Genomic DNA, 21,178 nt, shown 5'->3' on the forward strand with positions numbered 1-21,178 from the left:
TGGACTACGTCCCGCCCCTCCCCGCACGTGGAGAACGGCCGGGCGGTAAGACACGCCTCGTGTCCCGCGGGCTCCAGAGCTGTTCCCGGGATGAGCAGGGCCCTGGCATAAGAACATCAGAACAGCCCCACTGGATCAGGCCATAGGCCCATCTAGTCCAGCTTCCTGTATCTCACAGCAGCCCACCAAATGCCCCAGGGAGCACACCAGATAACAAGGGACCTGCAAGGCTTCCTGGGAATTGTAGTTAAGAACATAAGAACAGCCCCACTGGATCAGGCCATAGGCCCATCTAGTCCAGCTTCCTGTATCTCACAGCGGCCCACCAAATGCCCCAGGGAGCACACCAGATTACAAGAGACCTCATCCTGGTGCCCTCCCTTGCATGTTCACAGCCCAGGCCTACGCTTGTCTACTCAGAAGTCCCATTGTAGTCAGTGGGACTTACTCCCAGGAAAGTGTGGGTAGAACCTAGCCTTAGAACGAAATCCTCTGCATGTCTACTCAGAAGTAAGTCCCATTAGAGTCAATGAGGCTTACTCCCAGGAAAGCATAGATAGGATTGGGCTGTGCAGGACCAGCAGCATGGCCTTCAGACCAACGTGGAGCCTCTTCGGCCCCTCCTTGGTGCGCCTCCATTTCCAGCTGTCCTGCTGTGGGCGCCTTGGCCTCCGTGTCCACCGCGACCACGGCCGGCTCCAGCCTGAGGAGGCTTGTCCATTGGGCCTGCCTGCTCTGAGGAGCAGCAGCAGTGGTGGGGTGGGTGGTCCACCCCGGCCTCTTGTCACATGTCCAGGGACACCACAGCCGCGCCACCTGCGCAAGAAGCAGGAGGCCACAGCCTTCATCTCACACAAGAGCCGCTTTAGTTCAGGCACCATCTGGCCTTTCCCATATGCTGATGCATGGCCTTTTTTGCAGAACAAGGGATTGTTTACACACTACTATACCATTGCAGTGGTCTTCTGGGTAGCCATGGCTGCTGAGAGGGAGAGGACTCCAAGGATGACAGACAAAAGCTCTTTCCAAGCTAACACCAATCTGTACCTTCCGGCTGCAAAAATGAAGCTTAACAGTTCTGCTGCCCACACATTAGCAGACCTTTTTCTTCCTGTTTGGCAGAGGGTGCAGAGAACAGAGCTTTACCAGGAGGTGGGCGTTGAGCTGTTCTCTGGTAATGGAAGAAGTGTTATCTTCATGGCAAGCATCACCTGTGCAGCAAGGGCTAGGTCTCTGCCCCTACTGGCCCAGGGCAGGCAGCCAGTGTGATGGATGTTCCAATGGAGTTTTTCAAGTTTTCTTAGAATACTGCATGGTAGTAGTAAATGTGCAGACTGCTGCACAGACTCTCATCAAGGTGGTGCAGACCCCCACTTCAAGGTCAGGCACTTCATGAATGGCTGGCAACGGGTTCCGTTCTTCCCTCCACGCAATGGCCTAACTTGCACATCACAGCAGGTCAATGAAGTATCTTTGATGGATGAGATTCCTTCCCACCAAAAGATCTTGCAGCAGCCAGAGGAACCCACTGCCACTCTTGTGCCCCCAGAGCCAAGGCTGAAGCACCACTCACATTAGGGTCCTTTAACAGGACACTTTGGGCGCAATCCTAACCCTTTATGTCAGTGCTTTCCAGCACTGACATAAGGGCAATGCAGCTCTGAGGCAAGGGAACAAACATTCCCTTACTCTGAGGCTGCCTCTGTGAGCAACACCCAACTGTAGGATACAGCACACATCCCAATGGCACCACTATGCCAGTGCTGGAAAGTACTGACATTAGAGGTTAGGATTGCACCCTTTGTCTCATTTTCCCCCACCCGGGCAGCTTTTTGGCAGAAGTTGCACTGGCCAAAATTCTCCCTCCTACAGCCCAAAAATCTTGACATGGGAGGGGATGGAGATGCAAATTCCTCCTCCTCGCCTCAAGGAGTAGGATGGCAGCCATGCCTTTGGTGGAGTTAAAAGGAAGGGGGTGGGGGAAAGAACAAGGCTGAGAAAATATAGCAGCCACATTAACAAGTAACTCCATTAAAAAAACCCTACTCAGGACGACAGCCTGCGAGACTCCCCTGTGAGACCCCCCCTGCACAGGGTGACCAGATGTCATCACAAGGCACCCCAAAATGATGGACATTCAGCAAAGATGTAGGACATGGCAAAAGCTAGAAACAATCGTATATTGATTTCATATGGTTACTTTCATGTGGGAACATGTGGTTCCCCTGGGGGCTGGGGTTAAGAATAGGCCCTCAGTTTGGCTATACTTGTCTAAGAGGCGACTAAACAGCCACTGGGTAGATGGGACTCGTCAGCCTGGGAAGGCAGCTCATCAGAGAGAAGGAAAACTCTGATCCCAAACCTCCACTGCCTTGTGGCTACATCCAGTTATGGAAAAGGCTTCAGGAGTCAACCTCGAGGCAAAATCCGGAGCCGGAGTCCCTGAGGCAGTTCATGGCTGAACACAGTCACGTTCTGGCAACTCCTGCGACGCGGCTGGAACCAACCGTATTGGCCTCTGCCTTTCCATTGGACCATTTCAGCGACATGGAGAGGGGGGATATGCTGCATGGGTAACAGCCTATCCTCCATACCTACTTTACCCAGGCTTCGCACACTGGAGAGGACACTCTGTTCCAGAACCACCATTCGGAGCGTGACACCATGGTCTTCCGAGACTGAAGGATGCCAACAACTTTAAACTCTTAAGTTGCTTATTATTAAATTTAAAACTATGTTATACATAATGTATTAATTGGAAAAATTGTGCACTGCCTGCAATGGGTCCACAGGGAAAAGGAAGACATCAAAGTTCTTTTCCAGGATATGAGGCCAAAAAAGAGGCTATATCCTGGAAAAAGAGGATTCTTGGTCACCCTGCCCCTGCACTTTTCCTGCCAGGACAGGGATTCCCTCCCTCAGAGAAGGGAGAGGGTATTCTCTACCTGCCTAGGATCTTTCCCCTGACCCCCACTGCTGTGCTGGCTGTTCCACCCTGCAGCAACCTCCCTCTCTCCTCCTTTCCCCATTTCACTCCCTGCCCAACAGCCAATGGCATCCCTGCCACCGGCTGTTTCCCATGGAGACAGTTGCTGTAGCAACAAAAGGGGGAATTCCCTCTCCTGGTCCTCTCATCTCAGTCCCTTCAATCCTGGCCACTTCCTCTGGTGACAAGCAATGTGGAAAGGGATGAAGATGCAAAGGGTTTGTTTGAATGAAGTGCACACAGCAGGATGGGGGTGGGTGGGTGGCAGGAAGAGAGAGCTGCTCTGAGAGACAGAGAAGGGCCAAGAAGCAACTGCATCACCTTCCTTCTGAGAAACTGCAGACAGTGGAAAGGATGAAGGTGGCATTTGGCTGCTAGTGGGAACAGACCCCTCCCCCCATGCAACTGACTGGCTCTGCCTGTACACTTGCCCCCCCTTCGGCTCACGCCTTCAGTTAAGAGCTCTGCTGGAGCAAGCCAATGATCTGCCTGCTCCAGCATCCTGTTTCTTAGAGTGGTGGACCAGATCTCTCAGAAGCCCGCAGGCAGGCAAATCCATGTCCTCACTGTTGCTTCTCAGCAACCAGCAGTCTGAGTCATGCTGAACTCCTAGTGAGGATACCCGCATTTCGAGTAGCAGCTGTGGATGAAGCTCATCCTCCCTGAATCTCACCATCTTTTAGTCACACAAGTCTTTTGGTCACACAAGCCAGCACTGTGTTCACATCTGGGGGCAGCAAATTTCTGGACTTCATTGTGCTCCATGTGAAAACAGCACAATGTTGTGGGCTGACTCTGCTTCTCGAAGAGAGGGGAAGAAAAACAACTCGGTGAATCCCCTTTCCACTCCATGTGTAATTTCACAAGCTTCAAATGTGTGTCCCTTACCCATCTTTCCCTAAGCTCTGAAGCTCAGACTCTGCTCCTATGCTGTGATCACTGGGGGCAAATAAGTCACAAGGCTGCAGTATTGAGGACCAAACTGAATGCCCTCTTTCTTCCAAAAGAAAAAGACCTGCAGCCTCAGGCAGCCCCCATCTCAGAGCGCATGGTCACATTAAAAAAAATTTGCTGGGTCACCACTGCAAAGAAACACCACCAGCCAAACCAGAAGAAGCTGCATTTCAAAAAGGCTAAAGAGAAGGCAGTGGCGTTGCTAGGGAGGTGCAGGGGGTGCGGGCTGCACAGGTGATGCGCACCAGGGGGGTGATGCACAAAAATTGCAGTGGTTAGGAATAATGCCATCATGTTATATATCATTCAATGCAGAATTTACAGCAGAATGCAATGAAAAAACCGGATGTTAAATCTCCTTTCTATCAAAAGTTATGACCAAAAAACCAGAAAACAAAAAATGTATGGAGCCCTATGGAAAGTGAAACTAAGCCACAGGTTTACTCACAAGTAGGTGAACTTGCCTTAATCCTTTGGAAAGGGCAGGCAGAGAGGAATCCAATGACACCAGAATGGTCCTGATACAATGAAAACAGCCCCCCAAAAACACCCGAGAAGGAGACCCCTGCCTCCAAGCTGGCAAATGTATTGAGTCCTATGGACACGGGCTCCAAGAGGAATCTTATCAGGGGGTACAAAGCTTTGTTTGGGCCCCTTTCCAAATGAAGAGGGGATGAAACAGAGCAGGGAAGAGAGGTGAAGAGGGTGGGCAGAATACAGGTGGGGAGGGGGCAAAATAGGATAGGGGGGTGAGACAGCCCCCCCCACTTAAAATGATAAAAACAGAGTCTTCAGCTGATAAGATGAACTTTTTTTCTTTTTTAGACTTTCAGAGCCAGGTGTGTCCTGACAGTGATCTGGTTTAAACATAAAAATTTTTTGAACTGGACACTGGGTAGGGCTGAAAATCTGAGTAATTTTGTGGGGGGTATTGCAGGCAGGCTACAGAGAAAATTCACTTGGTGGAACACACCCCTACACCTGCTTGGGAACTTGACAAGCCCCTCTTGCCCTCAATCATAATTAAAGGCTCTATTAAGTCTCCACCCAGACATCCTCCTCAGAAAGGCATCCTTCACCACCACCATATATTATGTATTTTCCCTGAAGCCTGCAGAGCAGGGATGTTTTAACATTCAAGCTGAACAATATTTAAACTTCTGACACAAGGAGCACATTGGGGCATGGAAATATTACAGATGACCATAACGTCCACACAATATAATTATATCACCAGCTCCAATTATCATTACTCGCTCTGTGAAAAAAAGCATTTTGGGGGAAGGGGAACATATGGTATTCGCTGCCCACTTTATTTGCAGCACTCAATTCTGAATCTGAGAAGTTCTGGAGAGCTTATTTCTTGCTCTGCCTCTGGTTTCCAGCCAGCTGTTCCAGACTTGCAATGCTGCAAGACAGGTCAGCAACTGTTACCCTGCACATGCCGGATCTCGTCTGATCTTGGAAGCTAAGCAGGGTCAGGCCTGGTTAGTACTTGGATGGGAGACCGCCTGGGAATACCGGGTGCTGTAGGCTTATACCATAGTCTTTCGAGACTGAAGGTTGCCAACCACAAGACAGGACAGCTCTGGCTGTTATGCAGTTTGCACCTGCATTCTTTATCTGTGCATCTGTACATGCATGCCATGCTATGTCTGGGAGCAAGGCGGCTAAATTTGTGTGAGCCATGCCAGTCATCAGGGCCTGTACACACAGGACCATTCAACATAGACAGGCCAGACAGGAGATTCTCCAGCTCCCAGGGCTGACTTTGCCCTCTGGAGTCTGCAAGAGACACTTTGCCAAGAATCTTGCTTTCTGGGACAGGGAGCCTACGCCTCTCCCTCCTTCACATACTCTTCACCCTGCACAGCCAAAGCCATGTACAAAACTTCTCAGGTACAAAAACTGATATCTATTTTATTGAGACAGCAGACAGTCTAAGGGCAGGAGGAAGTGGTATTTGCTGCTGCTCTTATAAGGAGAGGCCCTTGGCTCTGCCCCTTCAGTGTTTGCAAGAACGAATTTCCTGTCCTGAAAAGAGGATGACTAGAAGGCACGGGCAGGACAAAACATCTTGCAGAGACGGTGGGAACACTTCTCTGTGGAAAGATATTTTGGACTCTGATTTTTATTAATTTCTCACAGTACACCATTTGGGAGCAGGTTTGTGAGGATTTCAGAAAGCTAACACTGCAATCAAGGGAAAAACGAGAGCCAAGAAGGTTCAAAACCCTTCTTCTCTTTCTGACATCGTTAGACATCTGAAATTCACCATGGAAAATGCTGGTCTTCAAATGTGGAAACAACGCCCAGCCTTCACACACACACCCCCATTCAACTAGGTGAGTTTGCCTCACCCCCACATACTGATTTGTCTTCCACATACACAGAATTTCCTCTTGAAAGATGTTCTGGAGAGCAGCCCCTCCCCACTGTCACCCTCCTGCCCTGCTACCCTTCCTTTGGTCACACCTGCAGCTCTCCCCCCTTCCCCAGGAATGAAGGAATACAGGTGGGATGATGAGACATGGAGGGCTTGATGGTGTCCTGTCCTGTCCACCGCCGAGATTCACTTGGCTGAAATGAAATGAAATGAAGACAAAAATAAAAGTGCGGAATGGACCTTAAAACTCAAAATAAACCTTTTACAGTTAGGGATAGACAGGTGATAACAGAACTGGGAACAGAAGAGGCTGAGTGACAACTGAAGGGGTGGCAGATGGACCGACTGCCTGCCAAGGTTGGAATCCTGGGCTGGATGGAACCTCCAGGCCTGAACTGGCAGGGCAGTTGTTGCGTTCTTGGGAGGTTTAATGAAAGCTGCTCCATAGACTGCTAGGAAGCCAGCAGACTGTAGTCTCACAGCCCTCTTTGAAGCAGACCTTAAATGATTCCCATCACAGAGGCCAAAACTACTTAAGCCCAGGAGCCAGTTCCTTAATCCAAAACTTGAAAGTTCTCATCAGTGTCTCAAGGACAACAAAAGCAAGTCTCTCCAACCAAGTAACTAGCAAGGCTGATTAACCCATTTCTGCCTAGCCGACAGGTGTGCACATTTCATCCCTGCTGCGCACATACAACAGGCAGAAATGGCTTTTGTCTCTCCTAGTCCAAACATCTCTGACACTGTGTCGGGGGCTGAGGAAATAAAATAATTTACATTTCAAATTTGAATAAATTTACATAAATGAATATATATGAATGAATGCATATGAATATAAAATGAATGAATATAAAAGGCCTTGCACAAAGCAAGGCTGGCCTTTCCTTTACTGCTGCTGCTACTGCATCACAGATGTGAAACAGCAAGCAGTGGAGGGAGCCGTGGCCCACAGCTCATGGGAGAGGTTGAACAGTCGCCCTCATGCTGAGAGCAATGGCATTGGGCCAGCATGGGCTCCAGCAAGTCTCCAGAGGGCCAGACTCATTAGAGACTGGGGGCTTTTCATAGGCCGGATTGGGGGACCCCAAGGGCTGCAAATGGCCCCCGGGCGGGGGTTTGGGCCAGCATGGGCTCCAGCAAGCCTCCGGTGGGCAAGTGGTTAACTGGAGACTCCTTACGGGTCAGAATGGGGGTCCCTGAGGGCCACAAATAGCCCCCAAGCAGGGGTTTGGTCATCCTGTCCTAGCGGGACATGCTCCCAGCAACCTAACGCAGCAGGACATTCTATAGGGGTAAGTCTTAGAGAGATCGAGGCAAGAACCAGGATGGGCCAGATCAAGAGAGCCATGATCCAGCCCCAGTTCATAGATCCTGTGCTGTTGGTTCTGGGATGTTTCCCAGAAAAGGGGTCTGAATATTCCTTTTCCACTAAACACACTTTCTTAAAAAGGCACAGCTTAAAAAGAAACCCTGGAGGGGGGAATGCAATTCTCTCAGGCACCTGCTTTGGGTGAGCTACCAGTTCGCTCTTGCTACAGTCTCAATGCAATGCAATGAGATAGGCCTGCTTAAGGGATGTCATAGCTCAGGGGCAGGGCAGCTCTTCTGAGCTGAGTCAGAAGGTGGCAGGTCAGTCTCAAGCAGCAACTCCAAGACTTCCCTAGAGGGCTTCCCTAGAGAGCTGCTGCCAGTCCGTGGAAACCAGGGAAGGACCAAAGGGCTGATTCAGTAGAAAGCAGGCTCACAGACAAGGATGGGGACCCGGCCAGCATATTCCACTAAGATGATCCATAACACACCCAATTCAATGGGTTATGTGTTCATTATGCTACTTCTTGCACAATCCATGTTCACATCAATATAGCATTTGGAGTACGAGTTTAGATCCTTTCCATCTGCCTATTCAGAGTTCTTCAAAAGAGGTGAGTGCAGTTCCCCTTACAGAAGAATTATCCAGAAGCAAAATGCATTTAAGAACATAAAAAATTAGGAGAGAGAAATCAGGAAGACAGACAAGGACACAGTTCAGTGGACTTGATGAAAATCCTCCTCTACACACCCTACAGTGCCTTTTGCAGCCCTGGTCTAACTAGTCAGCTAGACGTACAAACGAGCAAGAGACCAGTTGGCACTTGGTGCAACTTTGTAGCAATTGCCACACAAGCTAAAATGCACCTTTACCATGTCATAGCAAAACATGCTATGCACCCAGTAGCACTTCTATTCGTGCTAAGATAGGACACTCGGTTGCAGCCTGGCACAACTAATCAAAACCTGTCGCAGAATTAAAACATGTCTCGCTCCCCCCTCCCTCCCTCCCTGTAGCACTGCTTGACTTCAGAAAACCCAAGTGTATCTAAACACAGGTCACAACTGCACAATAATTGTGCAACTCCTCACAACTGCCCCACGTACTACCACTTGGAACCTACTGGGGATTTCTGGCAGAAAGACAAGGCTGTGATGAGAACAGGGCCTCCACTGCTGTATGAAGTGATGGGGGCAGGGACACCCAATGATCAACCACCCAGACAAGCCCTCTTTACACACACAGGCTGATGATGAGCAGGGAACATGCCAGGTGAGGACACCTGGACTCAACCAGGTTCTCATAAGTGGGCTTGCAAGTCCCCTGCCACAAACCCAACTCAAGCCACATCATGAAACCACCACAAAGCTGCCAGGGGCAGCACAGCAGGAGATGGAGTTTCCTTCAAATACATTTTCTCACGTTTGTCCCCTGCACGATCCACCTACAGGAAGTTCCACTGGAAGTAACAGTTGATGTTATCAGTTACTTCTGGATTGGAAGACCAGACAGTGCAACGCCGGTAAGAGGCTCAGAACCGGGGGGGGGGGAATGGACTTTTTCTGAGTTTGTAAAAGGGGCACGCTGGAGCTCTGCCCACTGCGCTGAGCCTCCTGCCTCTGCTTGTCACGTTGCACTGCTGGTCTCACTGCCAGGTGGCAGGGGTCCCACATGTACCACCAGACACCACTTCAAGTACCACTGGTTGAGAAATACTGCCTTAGAACTTTGGCACATTATGTGGCCAGAACTCAAGCCTAGAAACGTTCAGTCTGCATTCTCACTTTGCCTCACTGGCCCTCATTTCCCTTTCTCTTGCAAGCTCCTTTGGTGTAAACTGAGTACGCAAAATTCTGAACACACATGTAAAACTCCCGAGTTCATTAATCTGAAAAAATTACACAACACACAGAACTGGGGATGTCTTATTTTTGCTTTTATTTTGCCATCAACAGGAAGCATGCAGAGGTCCATTCTCTGACGACTGCAAATTCTACCAAGCCCTCCTCACCAACCACTTTGCCCAGATTTTAAAGCTTCCAGCTTAACTCTAAGAGCAAAAGCTTTAGAACAAAAAGCAAACAGATGTCCTTAGGACTCTGCAACCATCTACCAATGTGTAGTCGGGCCTGCTTGACCGAAAGACTGTGGCTCCTGCGCTAACTACCCTGAATGTAGCTGAAGACGGGCTAGTTGCAGTTTTACTTTGCTCAGGTGGGCAAACACAGGATGGACACACAGCCCTTTGTTTCACACAGGTGTAAACATTTGTGTTTTTGTGTACACCTCCTTAAAAGGTGAAGCAGCTTTAGAATTTCCTGAAGTTAAACAGCCAAAAAGGCAGGGAGAGGATAGCCAGCCGGCTTCTCACCCAACCAACATTTGTCTGTAATCTTCAGCACACTTACAGGCACTGTGCCAGGCTATCTGACAGGCAGGCAGACCAGCAGAAGTGGCAGCAGTTTTCTGACCTTGCTTCGTTTCATGACAGGCATCAGCACACTTTCACTTTAGACTGAACAGACACCATGAATGCAGGGGGTTAGTCCCACTGCACCCCCTGAAAGCCACTGGCAAACACAGACCAAATGTTTTTGCATGTGTCGAGATATATATATGTATATATGCATACAAATTAGACACATTCTTGCTGAATGGACACTGAGCAGCTTTCCTCCCCTGTGGCTTTGCACCCCTGCCTACAGCTTACTCTCTTATAGACTCCAGAAGACAAGAAAGAAGAAGGAAGCATCAGAGATGAGAAGAGTCCTAAACAAACATAACCAAGTCTTTACATGTTGCCTTTGAGAATGCTGCCAGGATGCTGGCAAACACCACGTCCGGGGACTGGGCCGCATCCACGGCCGTGTGGATCCCACGCCGAGAGTAGTAGGCAATGAGCGGGGTTGTCTGGGTATGGTAGGCCTTCAGACGAGTTTTCAAAGCCACTTCATTGTCATCAGAACGGCGGACCAAGGGCTCTCCGGTGACCTGGCAAGAGCAAGACACCGATGAAATGTACATCATCTCAACATGTGAGCACATCAACCTGGGTGGGGGAGACGCAAAGAAGCCCTAAACCAAGTGCCAGGGGAGTTACAGATGGGAAAATCCCAGGCATTTCAAAATGTGATGTGCCAACTTTGGCCGACTCAAATTCTGACTGGAACCAGCCAAAGAAGTTTGGTGCCCCAAGCAGCTGCGTTGTGAAAGTGACCCCTTACACACTGCTGCCAAGGATGCTGGGACAAAGGGAGAGGGGACCTCAAAATGCACACTGCAGATGGAAAGCATCAGGCAATAAACGGGTGTTTTAGAATTCTTCCTCAATTCAACTTCTGTCAAAGGGAAACCAAAACCACCTCCTCCATCATGATCAGATTACCACAGAGCCTCTGAATTCAAAGTCCCCCAGAAAGAGTCACAGATCAACCCAACCACAGAAAGAGCAGCTGCAGAATGCCAGCTTCCTCACTCTGCTCCAACCACCAACAGCAAAAATGAGGGGAAGACTGGGTGGAGGTGGCTTTCGATTCTGCATGCAGGCATTACTGCACTTTTCTAAGTTGCCCTGAGAATGGGTACAACCTTTAAAACAAAAAATAAATATGGAAGCTTGAAGCAGGGTGGCCAATAAGTTAATCTTTTGGGCCTGTTCTGGGGTCTCCTTTCCATTTGGTTTTGCCTTAAGTGCCATCTCCAATTTTCTTTTGTTTGGGGAGACTGGTAGGTAGGTAACCCACGACCAATATTGTTTGCACCTAACATTCTGCATCAGGAAAAGGGGAATTCTGCAGAGGTTGCAAACAGTGAGGTACCCTTGTTTTGCAGCTTTTCTGACTATTCTGCAAAGTGTCTTCCAATGTTTCTGGCCACAAGGAGGGACTGAAAGCTCTGGAGGGCATTGAAGCTTCTCCCCCCACATCAGACACAGTCTCTGCCCCTCACCCCACCAGAGACTGTCCACATGCTAATCTTCCGAGATCAGGCCTAGAATATAAGGACTAGAAGCTATCTGTAATTTTAAACAAAAGCCACAATTGCCAGAAAACTGAATTACGGCCACAACACACCACAGGGCTGCAGCTTACACAGCCTTGCCCAGAATCAGTCTGGGCTTCAGCCATAAGCTGGGCATAACCGTCCTCTCCTAATCATCAGCATTTTGCAAGGGTGTCACAGCGGATTCCAACACCTCACTGAAGTGTTAAAACTCTGCCCAATGGAGACAGTGTTCTGAGCAACCTGGTCAGGGTCCTCAAGGCTGCACTGTGAGCAGACATCATGAGCAACAAAACTGCACCAGCCTGTTGAATGAGAAAGCACAAAAGCTCATCAAGAGGGACAGTCACATACGTCATCCTTCATGTGGACTTTTGGTGGGTTGAACTCCTCATGGTACGAACGGCCACTTGCCGGGTGGATAAGCCTGGAAGAGATGCCAGGAATCAGCAAGGTGTATTTTGGAGCCAGTCAACAATCTGCAATGGGCTTCAAGTGTGGTGGGTTCTTTAGCTTGGCCAAGACAGACTTTTCAAGAGGGGGGGGAGCCAACCTCTCTCCACTCCTCCCCCCCCTTTCATGCCTCTTTCATGCCTGTCATGCCTCTTTCATGCCTGTCATGAAAGAGGAAGAGAGAAATGAAGCAGAAGTGACAGCGATGAGGTCCAGAGCCAGAAGTGGAAGGAGCAGGTGAGGAAACCTCTGGCAAGTTGCCCAGGGAGGGGAAAGTAAGCATTTGACCTGGTGCCTCAGGTAGGCCCTGCATTTTCCAACAATGCAGAAGCTGCAACTGGCTCTAAATGCCATTGCTAAATCACATGCCTGGGTCTCTGGGTCTCTTGGGGGAAGACACAATTCCAGTCTCCTCTGAACCATGCCAACTCCTCAGAGGCACTTCCAAGATGCTGATCGCTACCTTTGCACTGCAGTGTGGCCATCAAGCAGGTGGTGCCAGCGGTGGCGCAAAGGCTAGAGAACACCCCCAAAGGAGGCTCAAGATGCCTCCCTTCACCTGCTCCTCAGAGACCTGCTGAGCCTTTGGGGTGAACTGGGGGGGTCATCTCACTGAGATGGGCTTTTTCTATTCTTGTGCTATCTTGTGTTCCGCATTCTTCTTACTGCTTAAGAGTGTATTTTATGTCTTATATGTTCATTAACCACCTTGAGCTCTTAGAACAAAAGGTAATTTGTACCTTGAAAAGTCCATTTTTTCTTCCAAACTATGATCAGTCCACCAGGAGCACAGTATGAATATTTATTTGTAGCCCAGGCAAGACCCCCCCCCCTAGCCAGACATGGCCCAGCAGCCTGCCCCTCACGCTGCTTCACTGATCCTTGGCACACACATGCTGCTTTGCATTCTTCTGAGCCACTCAAAAGACCAAGCTCTACACCAGGTTTCTGTCCAATGTCTCCCCAAAAGGAAATAGCTTTTACCGTCCAGTGATTCTACGGATGAGCAAAGAGTCGGCAACGCTGAACTCAACTACGGAGTCTAGTTTCTCTCTCCTCTTCTCCATAAGGTCGTCGAGCTGCATCAAAAGGGAAAGAGGAAAGATAAGCTTTATTCCTCACCGCACAAAGTCCAGCAGAAGCAGCTATCCTGAGGAAGAAAGACAGCCTCCACTCTGGCACAGGCTGGGCTGGTGGCGATGCAGCTCAGGGGCAGAGCCCCAGGGTTGCTTCCTCCTGACTGTCTTTTGGCTGCCATCTAGAAAACACTTTGGACAGGAGTTTCCACTGGGCCAGCACAGTTGGCTTGGCTTTATTCTAGCCGAATCGGAGAGCAGATACACTGCAGTGGCCAAGAGACCAGGTTGCAAATCATGACTTCCCCAATTCACGTCTCACTCCTGCCATGAACTCCCTCAGCGGTCTTGGGCAACCCACTCAGCTGCAACACGAGAATACCACACTTTCCATACTTTACAAGGTTGTTAGAGGAACAAATTGTACTGAAAGAACCCCTTAGTTTGTAGGGGCTTTCCTAGACAGAGCCACAAGTGCGCCACTTGTCAGGATTTCAGCAACAGCCCTGTAAAGCAGGCATTCTTATCATGATACTTTTATGTGCTCTTTTAACAAGGAGTTCACAAAACAGTTTGCACAGCATGATACAAGAAAAGATGCTCCCTATCCCAGAAGGGCTCAGCCCACATAAAACAAGGGAGACACCAACAACAGCCGCTGCCACTGAAGGTGATGCTCTGCTGAGCAGAGGAGGGACAGTTCCTCTCCCCTGCTGAACACAACAGGGTCAACAGCACTTGAAAGGTGCTTCTTTGCCCAGCCAGTAGGGACGTCGCTTCCACACTGGGGAGCAGAGGCCACTAAGGTGTGGCTTGCCCAAGGCCACCAAGGAAGTGCATAGCACAGAGAAAGTCTGAGCTGGAGAGTCTCACTTGTGAATTCCTGATCACTGTGCCACATCGGCTCACATCATCAAGACCAGATCTGCACAGTGCTTTGCACTCAGAAAGAGGGACACAACTTATCATTAAGTTGTGCAGGAGGGAGGTCTAGAGGGCAGAGCCTCCGTCTGCCTGAAGATAACATTCACAAGGTCGCCAGTTCGAGGCCACCGGCACCATGCGACCTTGAAGCAGCTGACAAGCTGAAGCCGAGCGATTCCATCTGCTCTGAGCGTGGGAGGATGGAGGCCAGAATGTGAAGCCAGATCAGAATGAAACACCTTGAATGTAGTGGTTCTTGAAAGAAAGAACCTTCTTTCAAATTGTAAAAATCCCTATTTAATAAGGGATTTAAATAAAAGCCTGCCTATGTAAACCGCCTTGAATAAAGTCTTGAATAAAGACCAAGAAAGGTAGTATATAAATACCTGTTGTTGTTATTGTTAATAATAATAATAATAATATTATGTCTCCAGATCTTTTTATGCTCCTTACCATTTGGCTTTAATTGTTAATAATTGGATTGTAACCAAAGAAAGTTAGTAATGACCAAGCACCACTGAGATCAGCTAGACAAGTTAGTCATTACTAACTTTGCCTCACTGATTTCAATGGGTCTAGTCATGACCAGCTGACAGCACTCAAAATGCAAGTTCCACTGTGTTCAGTGGTGCTTACTCTCAGGCAGGAACTCTATCCACTGATAACATAGATAAATGTATACAAGTCCAGCCCATTTCTGAGTCTCTGGGTACATCCGCACCTTTGCAGACCTTATTCCCACATCACTGCTAGAGTTCAGACTCTTCACTTTAGTGGTAATTAATTGCTTTTTCTCTAAAGAAAATAAGAGGAAGTACAATCGGCCAGCATCTTGCGCGCAACAGACTTGCACAGTAGTGGGAATACCAACCGAAACACCAGCAGCTTACTGAATACATGGCCTGGAGGGAGCCCCAGGTGGAAGAAAGTATCTGCTCTCAATCTTAGTTTCAGTTCCAGTCTGTATCTTTTTTTTTAAAGAGACAGCATGCATTTTCCAATTCTGAGCGAGCCCCTCCTCATAAACAGGTTCAGAACTTAAAGATTTGAGCTGCTGTGGGTTCCAAACCTGCGTCTAGGGGCCTTCACTGAACCTCCCTTCCAGTCACATCTGGATGTGCTCTGAGGCATGCAGAGGTCATGTGCAGTCTTCCCATTTTTCATCAAAAAGTGCGTCTCAGAAGCCTCTGGGAGGCCTTCTAAGGCATGTGAACTGCCTTTCAGAAGCATCTTAGAAGTACACACACAACCTCACCGTGCCTCAGAACATAGAGGAGTTTCATCACCACCATCACTTGCAAACCTTCACCTCGACAGACCCCCTGCCAGTGAATGGCAGCTACTTATCCCCAAATCCTAGAAGATTGCAAAGGGATATTCAGAATCGCCCACCATCTCTGCTTGCCGCACAGTGCGGGGGAATCCATCCAAGAGGAAGCCATTCTTGCAGGGGGGAGTCTCCAGGTTTTTCTCAATCAGCTCCACCACCATCTCATCGCTCACCTGACAACGGGGGAGGGAGGAGAAGAAAAAGGAAAAGTCTCAATAAAACAGACAGCAACCTCACTTTCTGAACCCCCACGAGGAACACATCCTGCCAATGAGCACAATGGCTGAGCTTCTTGTTTATCTCCCTCCCCCCACCCTGAAGTTCTTTTCTCACCCCCTGCTGTGTTTTGTCCTCCTAGCTTCAAATGTATTCAAAGCTTTAAGAATACAGAAAGACCCATTCTAACGTGCTGGCTTACACTTGGGACACTGGGTGCATGCCTCATATCCAGCTTAAAAAAAAAAAAAAGACAGGACATGTCCTGGCTCAGTTGTGCAAGTGTCTTGGAGCTCCAAAGGAGCAACTGCTCCAAGACTCTCTGCCCAAGGGGCACTAATGTCTAGCAAACAGCAGCACATTACCATTGGGGGGGGGAATTGAGAGCTATAGGGTAACTCATCAGACCTTCTGGATAGGGATTGGGCTTAATGGCTCTTCCACCTATGATTTTTCATGCTGACTTTGGATTTCAAGCTTCAGTTCTCACAGGTGATATTAAACCAACTTGCGCTAAAGATGTGCATGTGTTTTCTGACAAAGCAGTAGTACTTCCACAGCTAAGGACTATCTCTCAAGCCACTACAGGGGTGTGGTATGCAACCCAGGCAGATCACTGGTTGCAGGCAACAACCACATTATCTTGAATATTCAGCTGCGCTTGTCATGTTCCTGCGTTCCCTAACCACCAAGGAAGGTTTGGAATCAAGGTTACATTTAAGTGCTATCCTACTCCAAAATGGTAAAACCCTGAATGTATCTTGGTTTGGAGGCCACTATGCGGTTGCAGCAGAAGCACAGGAAAGCAAGAAGCAGCCACATGGATATCCAGGTTGGGACTCAAATGGTCTATGAGGCTGGAGTGCACAGGCAAGGGGATCTTTTATCAGGTCCAGCTCATTCTAGGAAAAAAACAGCAAGCTTCCAATGTGAACTTCTCTTAAAAACCAAGTTTTTAGCCTTTCGTTTAGTCTTTAGTTTAAAAACCAAAGTTAGCCTTTATCTATCACTAATGCAAACATTTTCGTTCTTCACATAACAGTATATCATATTTATTCAATACACGGGTATGAATCACTTAACAGCGGAGATATGTTCTCTGAGCCCTGTTATGCAATTAGGTTGTTAAAACATCCCACCCAATCTAGTGCCTTAGATGTGTAAACGGACACTCCCTGCCAGACATTTGTTGGCTGCACAGGCTACTGGAAATAGACTGCCTCTCCTCTGCATTAAGGGCCTCTCTGTTGTGTAAACAGATGCTCTTCTGCAGGTTATGGGAGACCTGATTGCCTCATTCAGAACCTCTTTGCTGTGCTTTGACCACCGTCATAAATGTGATCCGTTGTTAAACAGCGCATGCCTGTACTGTTTATTCACCATCAATCACAGATGCACCAAGGCTGCTTACAAACCCCAAGAACAGTAACGCAACAGCAGCAAAACAAAATAAGAGCCAGAAGAGTCAGCACAGCAGTAAATATGAAGCTTCAAGGGTTTTTCCCACCAGAACAGATTACAAAGGCCTACAAAACTAGGGTCAGAAAAGTTTTTCCGAAACTTTATGGTGCTTTGATATGAATTTGGGTGCTGATTCCAAAAATGGCATCTGTTTTGCCCTATCACTTATAGCTTTGGAGATATAGTATAGCCTCATTAGTGAATGGTTCAAGCAGCTTCCTGATGAGGAAGCCATGGTGTAGGCTTCCTGATGAGGAAGCTGCTTGAACCATTCACTAAAAAGGCTATACTATATCTCCAAAGCTATAAGTGATAGGGCAAAACAGATGCCATTTTTGGAATCAGCACCCCAAATATACCCAGGAATTGGTGTAAAGTTTAAGGAAGCAAAATGTGTGTTGGCCTGTGTTACTGCACGACACCAAAAGCCCTGTGAAAGAACTAGTGTTCAGGTGTCACTGAGGCAAGCATGAGATCTGCCTCCCACTCCCTGGGCAGGATGTCAGGGATAAGGGAGCCACTGACTAAGATGCCTGACTTCTGGGCACTCCCAATACTATGATATCGCTAGCTACGTATCACAACAGCTTCTGTCTAGTAACACTGCGTGCCCTGGAGAGAGCCAAAAGCTTTCCAACCAATTCTTCCTTCTATTGTGTGACACACAAGCATGACCTGCCCTTTATTTTAGCACTCAGGAAACACAAAGAGAAGAGCAAGAATAATAAATGAGGAAGGCAAGAAAAGTATATTCATCTCCACAGCCAAGAGAGGCAGGAAAGACACCCTGGACCAACCAACTGCTGTCGAAGAGGTCCATGGACATTCTGTCACTCACTGAGAAGATTCATCACCTGCTAATTGTTTGGGCCATCTAGTTCCACTGTGCTACAGGCACCCAATTCAAAAGGCCAAAGCAGGACCAGTCTATCCACTGACACCAATAGCAGCCATCGCTTAAAATACATGGGTAAGAACTTCTTACCCTCCTTGGGCGGCACATGAAGTGCCCAGCTCCACCACTCTGTGGATCTTGAAAGGAAGAAGGGGCAAAGAAGTGGAGAATAGGTGGCTAGAGCATCAAGGACTGTTGGAGACACTCTAGCAGACCACTCTCCTCCTCTTCCTTTTCAAATCCAGGGAGTGGGAGGAGCAGCAGCAGCAGCAGCAGGCGGCAGCATACTGCAAGGTTGGGGAGGAAGAGCAACAACACTTCATGTGGTGCAAGTTTGGGAGTGAGTCTTAAGGCAAAGAATGTCACTGTTCTTGCACCACACACACTTATCTTGCAGAGAGATACAGTGCCAATTCAGCAGAACGTGCACAGCCAAGGGAAACGGGCCGATGCCAGGAATGGCTCTGTACCTACCAGCTTCCCAGCATCCATAGTCTCCTTCAATCTCTTCCCCAGCTCTGAGCCAGAAGCCACCATAGCCCTCAGCATGTCCCCCGTCGCCAAGTGGCACACACAATAGGTTTCCGCAAGCCGAGGAGCCTGGACAGGAAAGAGCAGAATAAAGTGGCAAAGCCTTCCAGCATTTAAGGCCAGTTCACAGAGCAGCAGCTGGAGCAGTGGCATGTCTGTACCTTGGGTGGATTCACACAAGTGTTCTCTGCTGCTCTTAAACTCCTTGGGGAAGGGCATTCAGGGGGGGGGGGAGTCATTGCATAACTTTTGGCACCAAATCCTAGACAGCAGAGGCCATAGAAGTTGGGAGAACAGCCATGACATCCCTGCCTTCCTGGGGGAGGATGCTAACTAAAGGGGAAGTCTGAACATGCACAAGAACTTCTGTCAGGAACATGACCAGGAGCCTAAGACAAGCCTCATGTTTCCAACAGTCCATTCCCAGCATCTGGTATTTAGAGCAGGGGTTTACAAACCCCAGCCCCAGGGGCCAAATGCGACCCGCAGTCAGCCTATATCCAGCCCGCTGTCAGCTTCTGATCCCCTGAGAGCCTCTGGCCCAGCTGACCAAACACAACTGGAGTTGTGCTTGTGGGGTGGGGGAATGGGGGTCCATTTAAGTGTGTGCGTTATTTCTTAGGTGGTGCTTGGAGAAATCCTGGGCATTTGAACCCATTCATTTATTCATTCATCTAGATACCATCTCCAATGTATTTATTTAAATTTTATTATTTAAATTTTTTCCCCGACCCTCGACACTGTACCAGATATTTGATGCAGCTCCTCGGCCAAAAAGTTTAGAGACCCCTGATTTAGAGGAACCTTGCCTCAGTTCAAAGATGCTCCATGAACCTTCTCTTTTCAAAAGCCATCTAGGTTAGTGGCCATCGAAATTCTCTCTCTTTCAAATCTTGATCATAGGTACAGAAGCAATATTGGATTGTTAAAAGAATATACAAAGTAGCTTGTTAAAAATACAGGTCTGTAACATTTCCCCAAATGCAGTAATGCAGGCCCTAACCCAGTTAGGAGGCAGGCCAGCCTTTCAGCAGCACTGCTTCTGCCCAGGTGTCACTTTGCAGCTCAGCAAGGGCAGGGGTGTCCAGCCAAGGGCAGAAAACTTGTTTCATACCAAGGGCTGAATAGGATTCATGATGCCTGCTGAGGGTCGAAAGTGATGTCATTAGGCAGGAAGTGATGTCATTAAACAGATCATAACAAAAAATAAGCACTTTTTCCTCACTTAGGAACTCATCAGCTGCAAATGACAGAAAACACACAAATCTTGATCACATTTCAGGACACGGGAGAACCTAATTTTCAAGTGGGTTGCCCTTTCCATAGCGTCAGCTCAGCACTGCTCAGCAGCTGAGAGTCCAAGGGCCTGATAAAAAGCTTCCGTGGGCCGCATCCGGCCCCCAGGCCTTATGTTTGACACCCCTGGCCAAAAGTGATGCTGGGAGAGCCCAATGATCTCAGGGGCTGGAGAAAGAGCTTCTGCCAGCCAAGTGCTTGACATGCCTGGTGGAGAGGCTTCCACCTGCTACAGCTTCTGTAAGAGGCGCTACACAAGCACAGAAGCAAACTCGAGTCCCTCCCGGAGAGACTTGTGACCTGCAAAGATGGGCTTGGGAACTTGGGAAGGGGGGAGAAGGCAAGGAGTGGTGGTGAGCACAAGGGAGAAGTTGGCAGGAGAAGAAAATGCAACTCAGGTGTGCCTCGGAGAAGGTGGCAAAGCTGCCAGCACAGGGCTAGGCGGAACAAGCAGAGCTGCCTCCGCAGGGTGTGCCCAGCTAGTCTATCTACTCGGAGGCAAGCCCCGCTCCAGCCGCCAGGCTTGCTGGCAGGGCAGGGCAGGGCAGGGCAGCTCAGCCACTCCAGGGACGCCCGGACGGGCGCGGGGGCCACAGAGGACCGCCCAGTCCTGGCATCCCTGGAGTGGCTGAGCCACCCTGCCCTGGGAGCAAGCCCGGGGGCTGGAGCGGGGCTTGCTCCCGAGTAGGCGCGCCTGCACGTGGCTCTGGGAAGGGAAGCGCAGCGCGGCAGGCGGCCGGAGGCGGACGCGGAGAAGCCCGGCGGAGACTCCGGCCGAGGCGCCCGGGGTGCCCGCAGGCTGGAGGGGTCGCGGCGACCGAGGGACGGGGCGCCTCGCCGGCCCTTCGCGCTTCCCACCGCGGCCAGGAGAAGGGAGGTGCTGCAGGCGGGCCGCGCGGGCGCTCCCGCGGACAGAGGCAGAGCGGCTCCGAGCGCAGGCCCCGCGGGGCGGCCGACGGGCGGCTCCCCCTTCGCAGGGGCCGGAGCCCCGCGCGCCGCCCAGACCCACCTGCGTGCCCTTCCCGGCCCCGGGCGGCCCCAGCAGCACGGCCCGCAGCCCCTTCCGCGCGCCGCGGCCGAGCCCTCCTTCCCCGCAGTCCTCCTTGCTGGGCGCCATCGCTGCGCACCTCCCCCGCCTGGCCTACGCGCAGGGAGGCGTGGCCCCGCCCCGCGCCTTTCCATTGGTCCGAGCCCGCGCGCCGCCTGACCGACGTGCGCTCCAGCCAACCGCTTTGGGGGGGCGCGCGCACTGCGCATGCGCACCCGCGCCGCTTAGTGGGCGTGTCTTCTGGGAGAGTCTGGGCGTCCCGGGAGCGGAGGCGGGACGTCGAGCCCGCCCGGCTGTGCTGGAGGAAGCAG

At 49.9% G+C, this 21,178-nt stretch overlaps 1 protein-coding gene and 1 pseudogene across 2 annotated transcripts; one reads left to right on the forward strand and one right to left on the reverse strand.

Annotated features, from left to right (window-relative positions):
* The first annotated feature begins 5,359 nt into the window (after window positions 1–5,359).
* On the forward strand, window positions 5,360–5,476 carry LOC136661826 (5S ribosomal RNA; annotated as a pseudogene).
* Window positions 5,477–6,028: 552 nt separating this feature from the next.
* Window positions 6,029–20,977, reverse strand: AK2 (adenylate kinase 2). Of its 2 annotated transcripts, XM_066638990.1 has the most exons (7): window positions 20,829–20,977; window positions 18,467–18,592; window positions 15,483–15,593; window positions 13,075–13,169; window positions 11,992–12,064; window positions 10,431–10,626; window positions 6,029–6,520 (listed from the first exon to the last, which is right to left on the reverse strand). In XM_066638990.1, the coding sequence occupies exons 1-7, from the start codon at window positions 20,934–20,936 to the stop codon at window positions 6,513–6,515; spliced, it is 717 nt and encodes a 238-aa protein (XP_066495087.1). In that variant the 5' UTR covers window positions 20,937–20,977; the 3' UTR covers window positions 6,029–6,512. The 2 variants fall into 2 exon arrangements, with proteins under 2 accessions (XP_066495087.1, XP_066495086.1); XM_066638989.1 differs by lacking the exon at window positions 6,029–6,520 and having other exon boundaries at window positions 9,551–10,626.
* Between the last annotated feature and the right edge of the window lie 201 nt (window positions 20,978–21,178).

Source organism: Tiliqua scincoides, chromosome 10 (assembly GCF_035046505.1).
Source record: "Tiliqua scincoides isolate rTilSci1 chromosome 10, rTilSci1.hap2, whole genome shotgun sequence".
NCBI classification, from domain to species: Eukaryota; Metazoa; Chordata; class Lepidosauria; order Squamata; family Scincidae; genus Tiliqua; species Tiliqua scincoides.

Bases quoted from the DNA above. Each gene is read 5' to 3' on its own strand.
- AK2 (XM_066638989.1), bottom strand. From the start codon at position 20,936: ATGGCGCCCAGCAAGGAGGACTGCGGGGAAGGAGGGCTCGGCCGCGGC. The intron at 13,170-15,482 runs GTGGGCGATTCT...CTTTTGATGCAG, and splicing joins CTGTGCGGCAAGCAGAGATG to CTCGACGACCTTATGGAGAA. The intron at 10,627-11,991 runs GTATGTGACTGT...TGCTCTTGCCAG, and splicing joins AAGTCCACATGAAGGATGAC to GTCACCGGAGAGCCCTTGGT.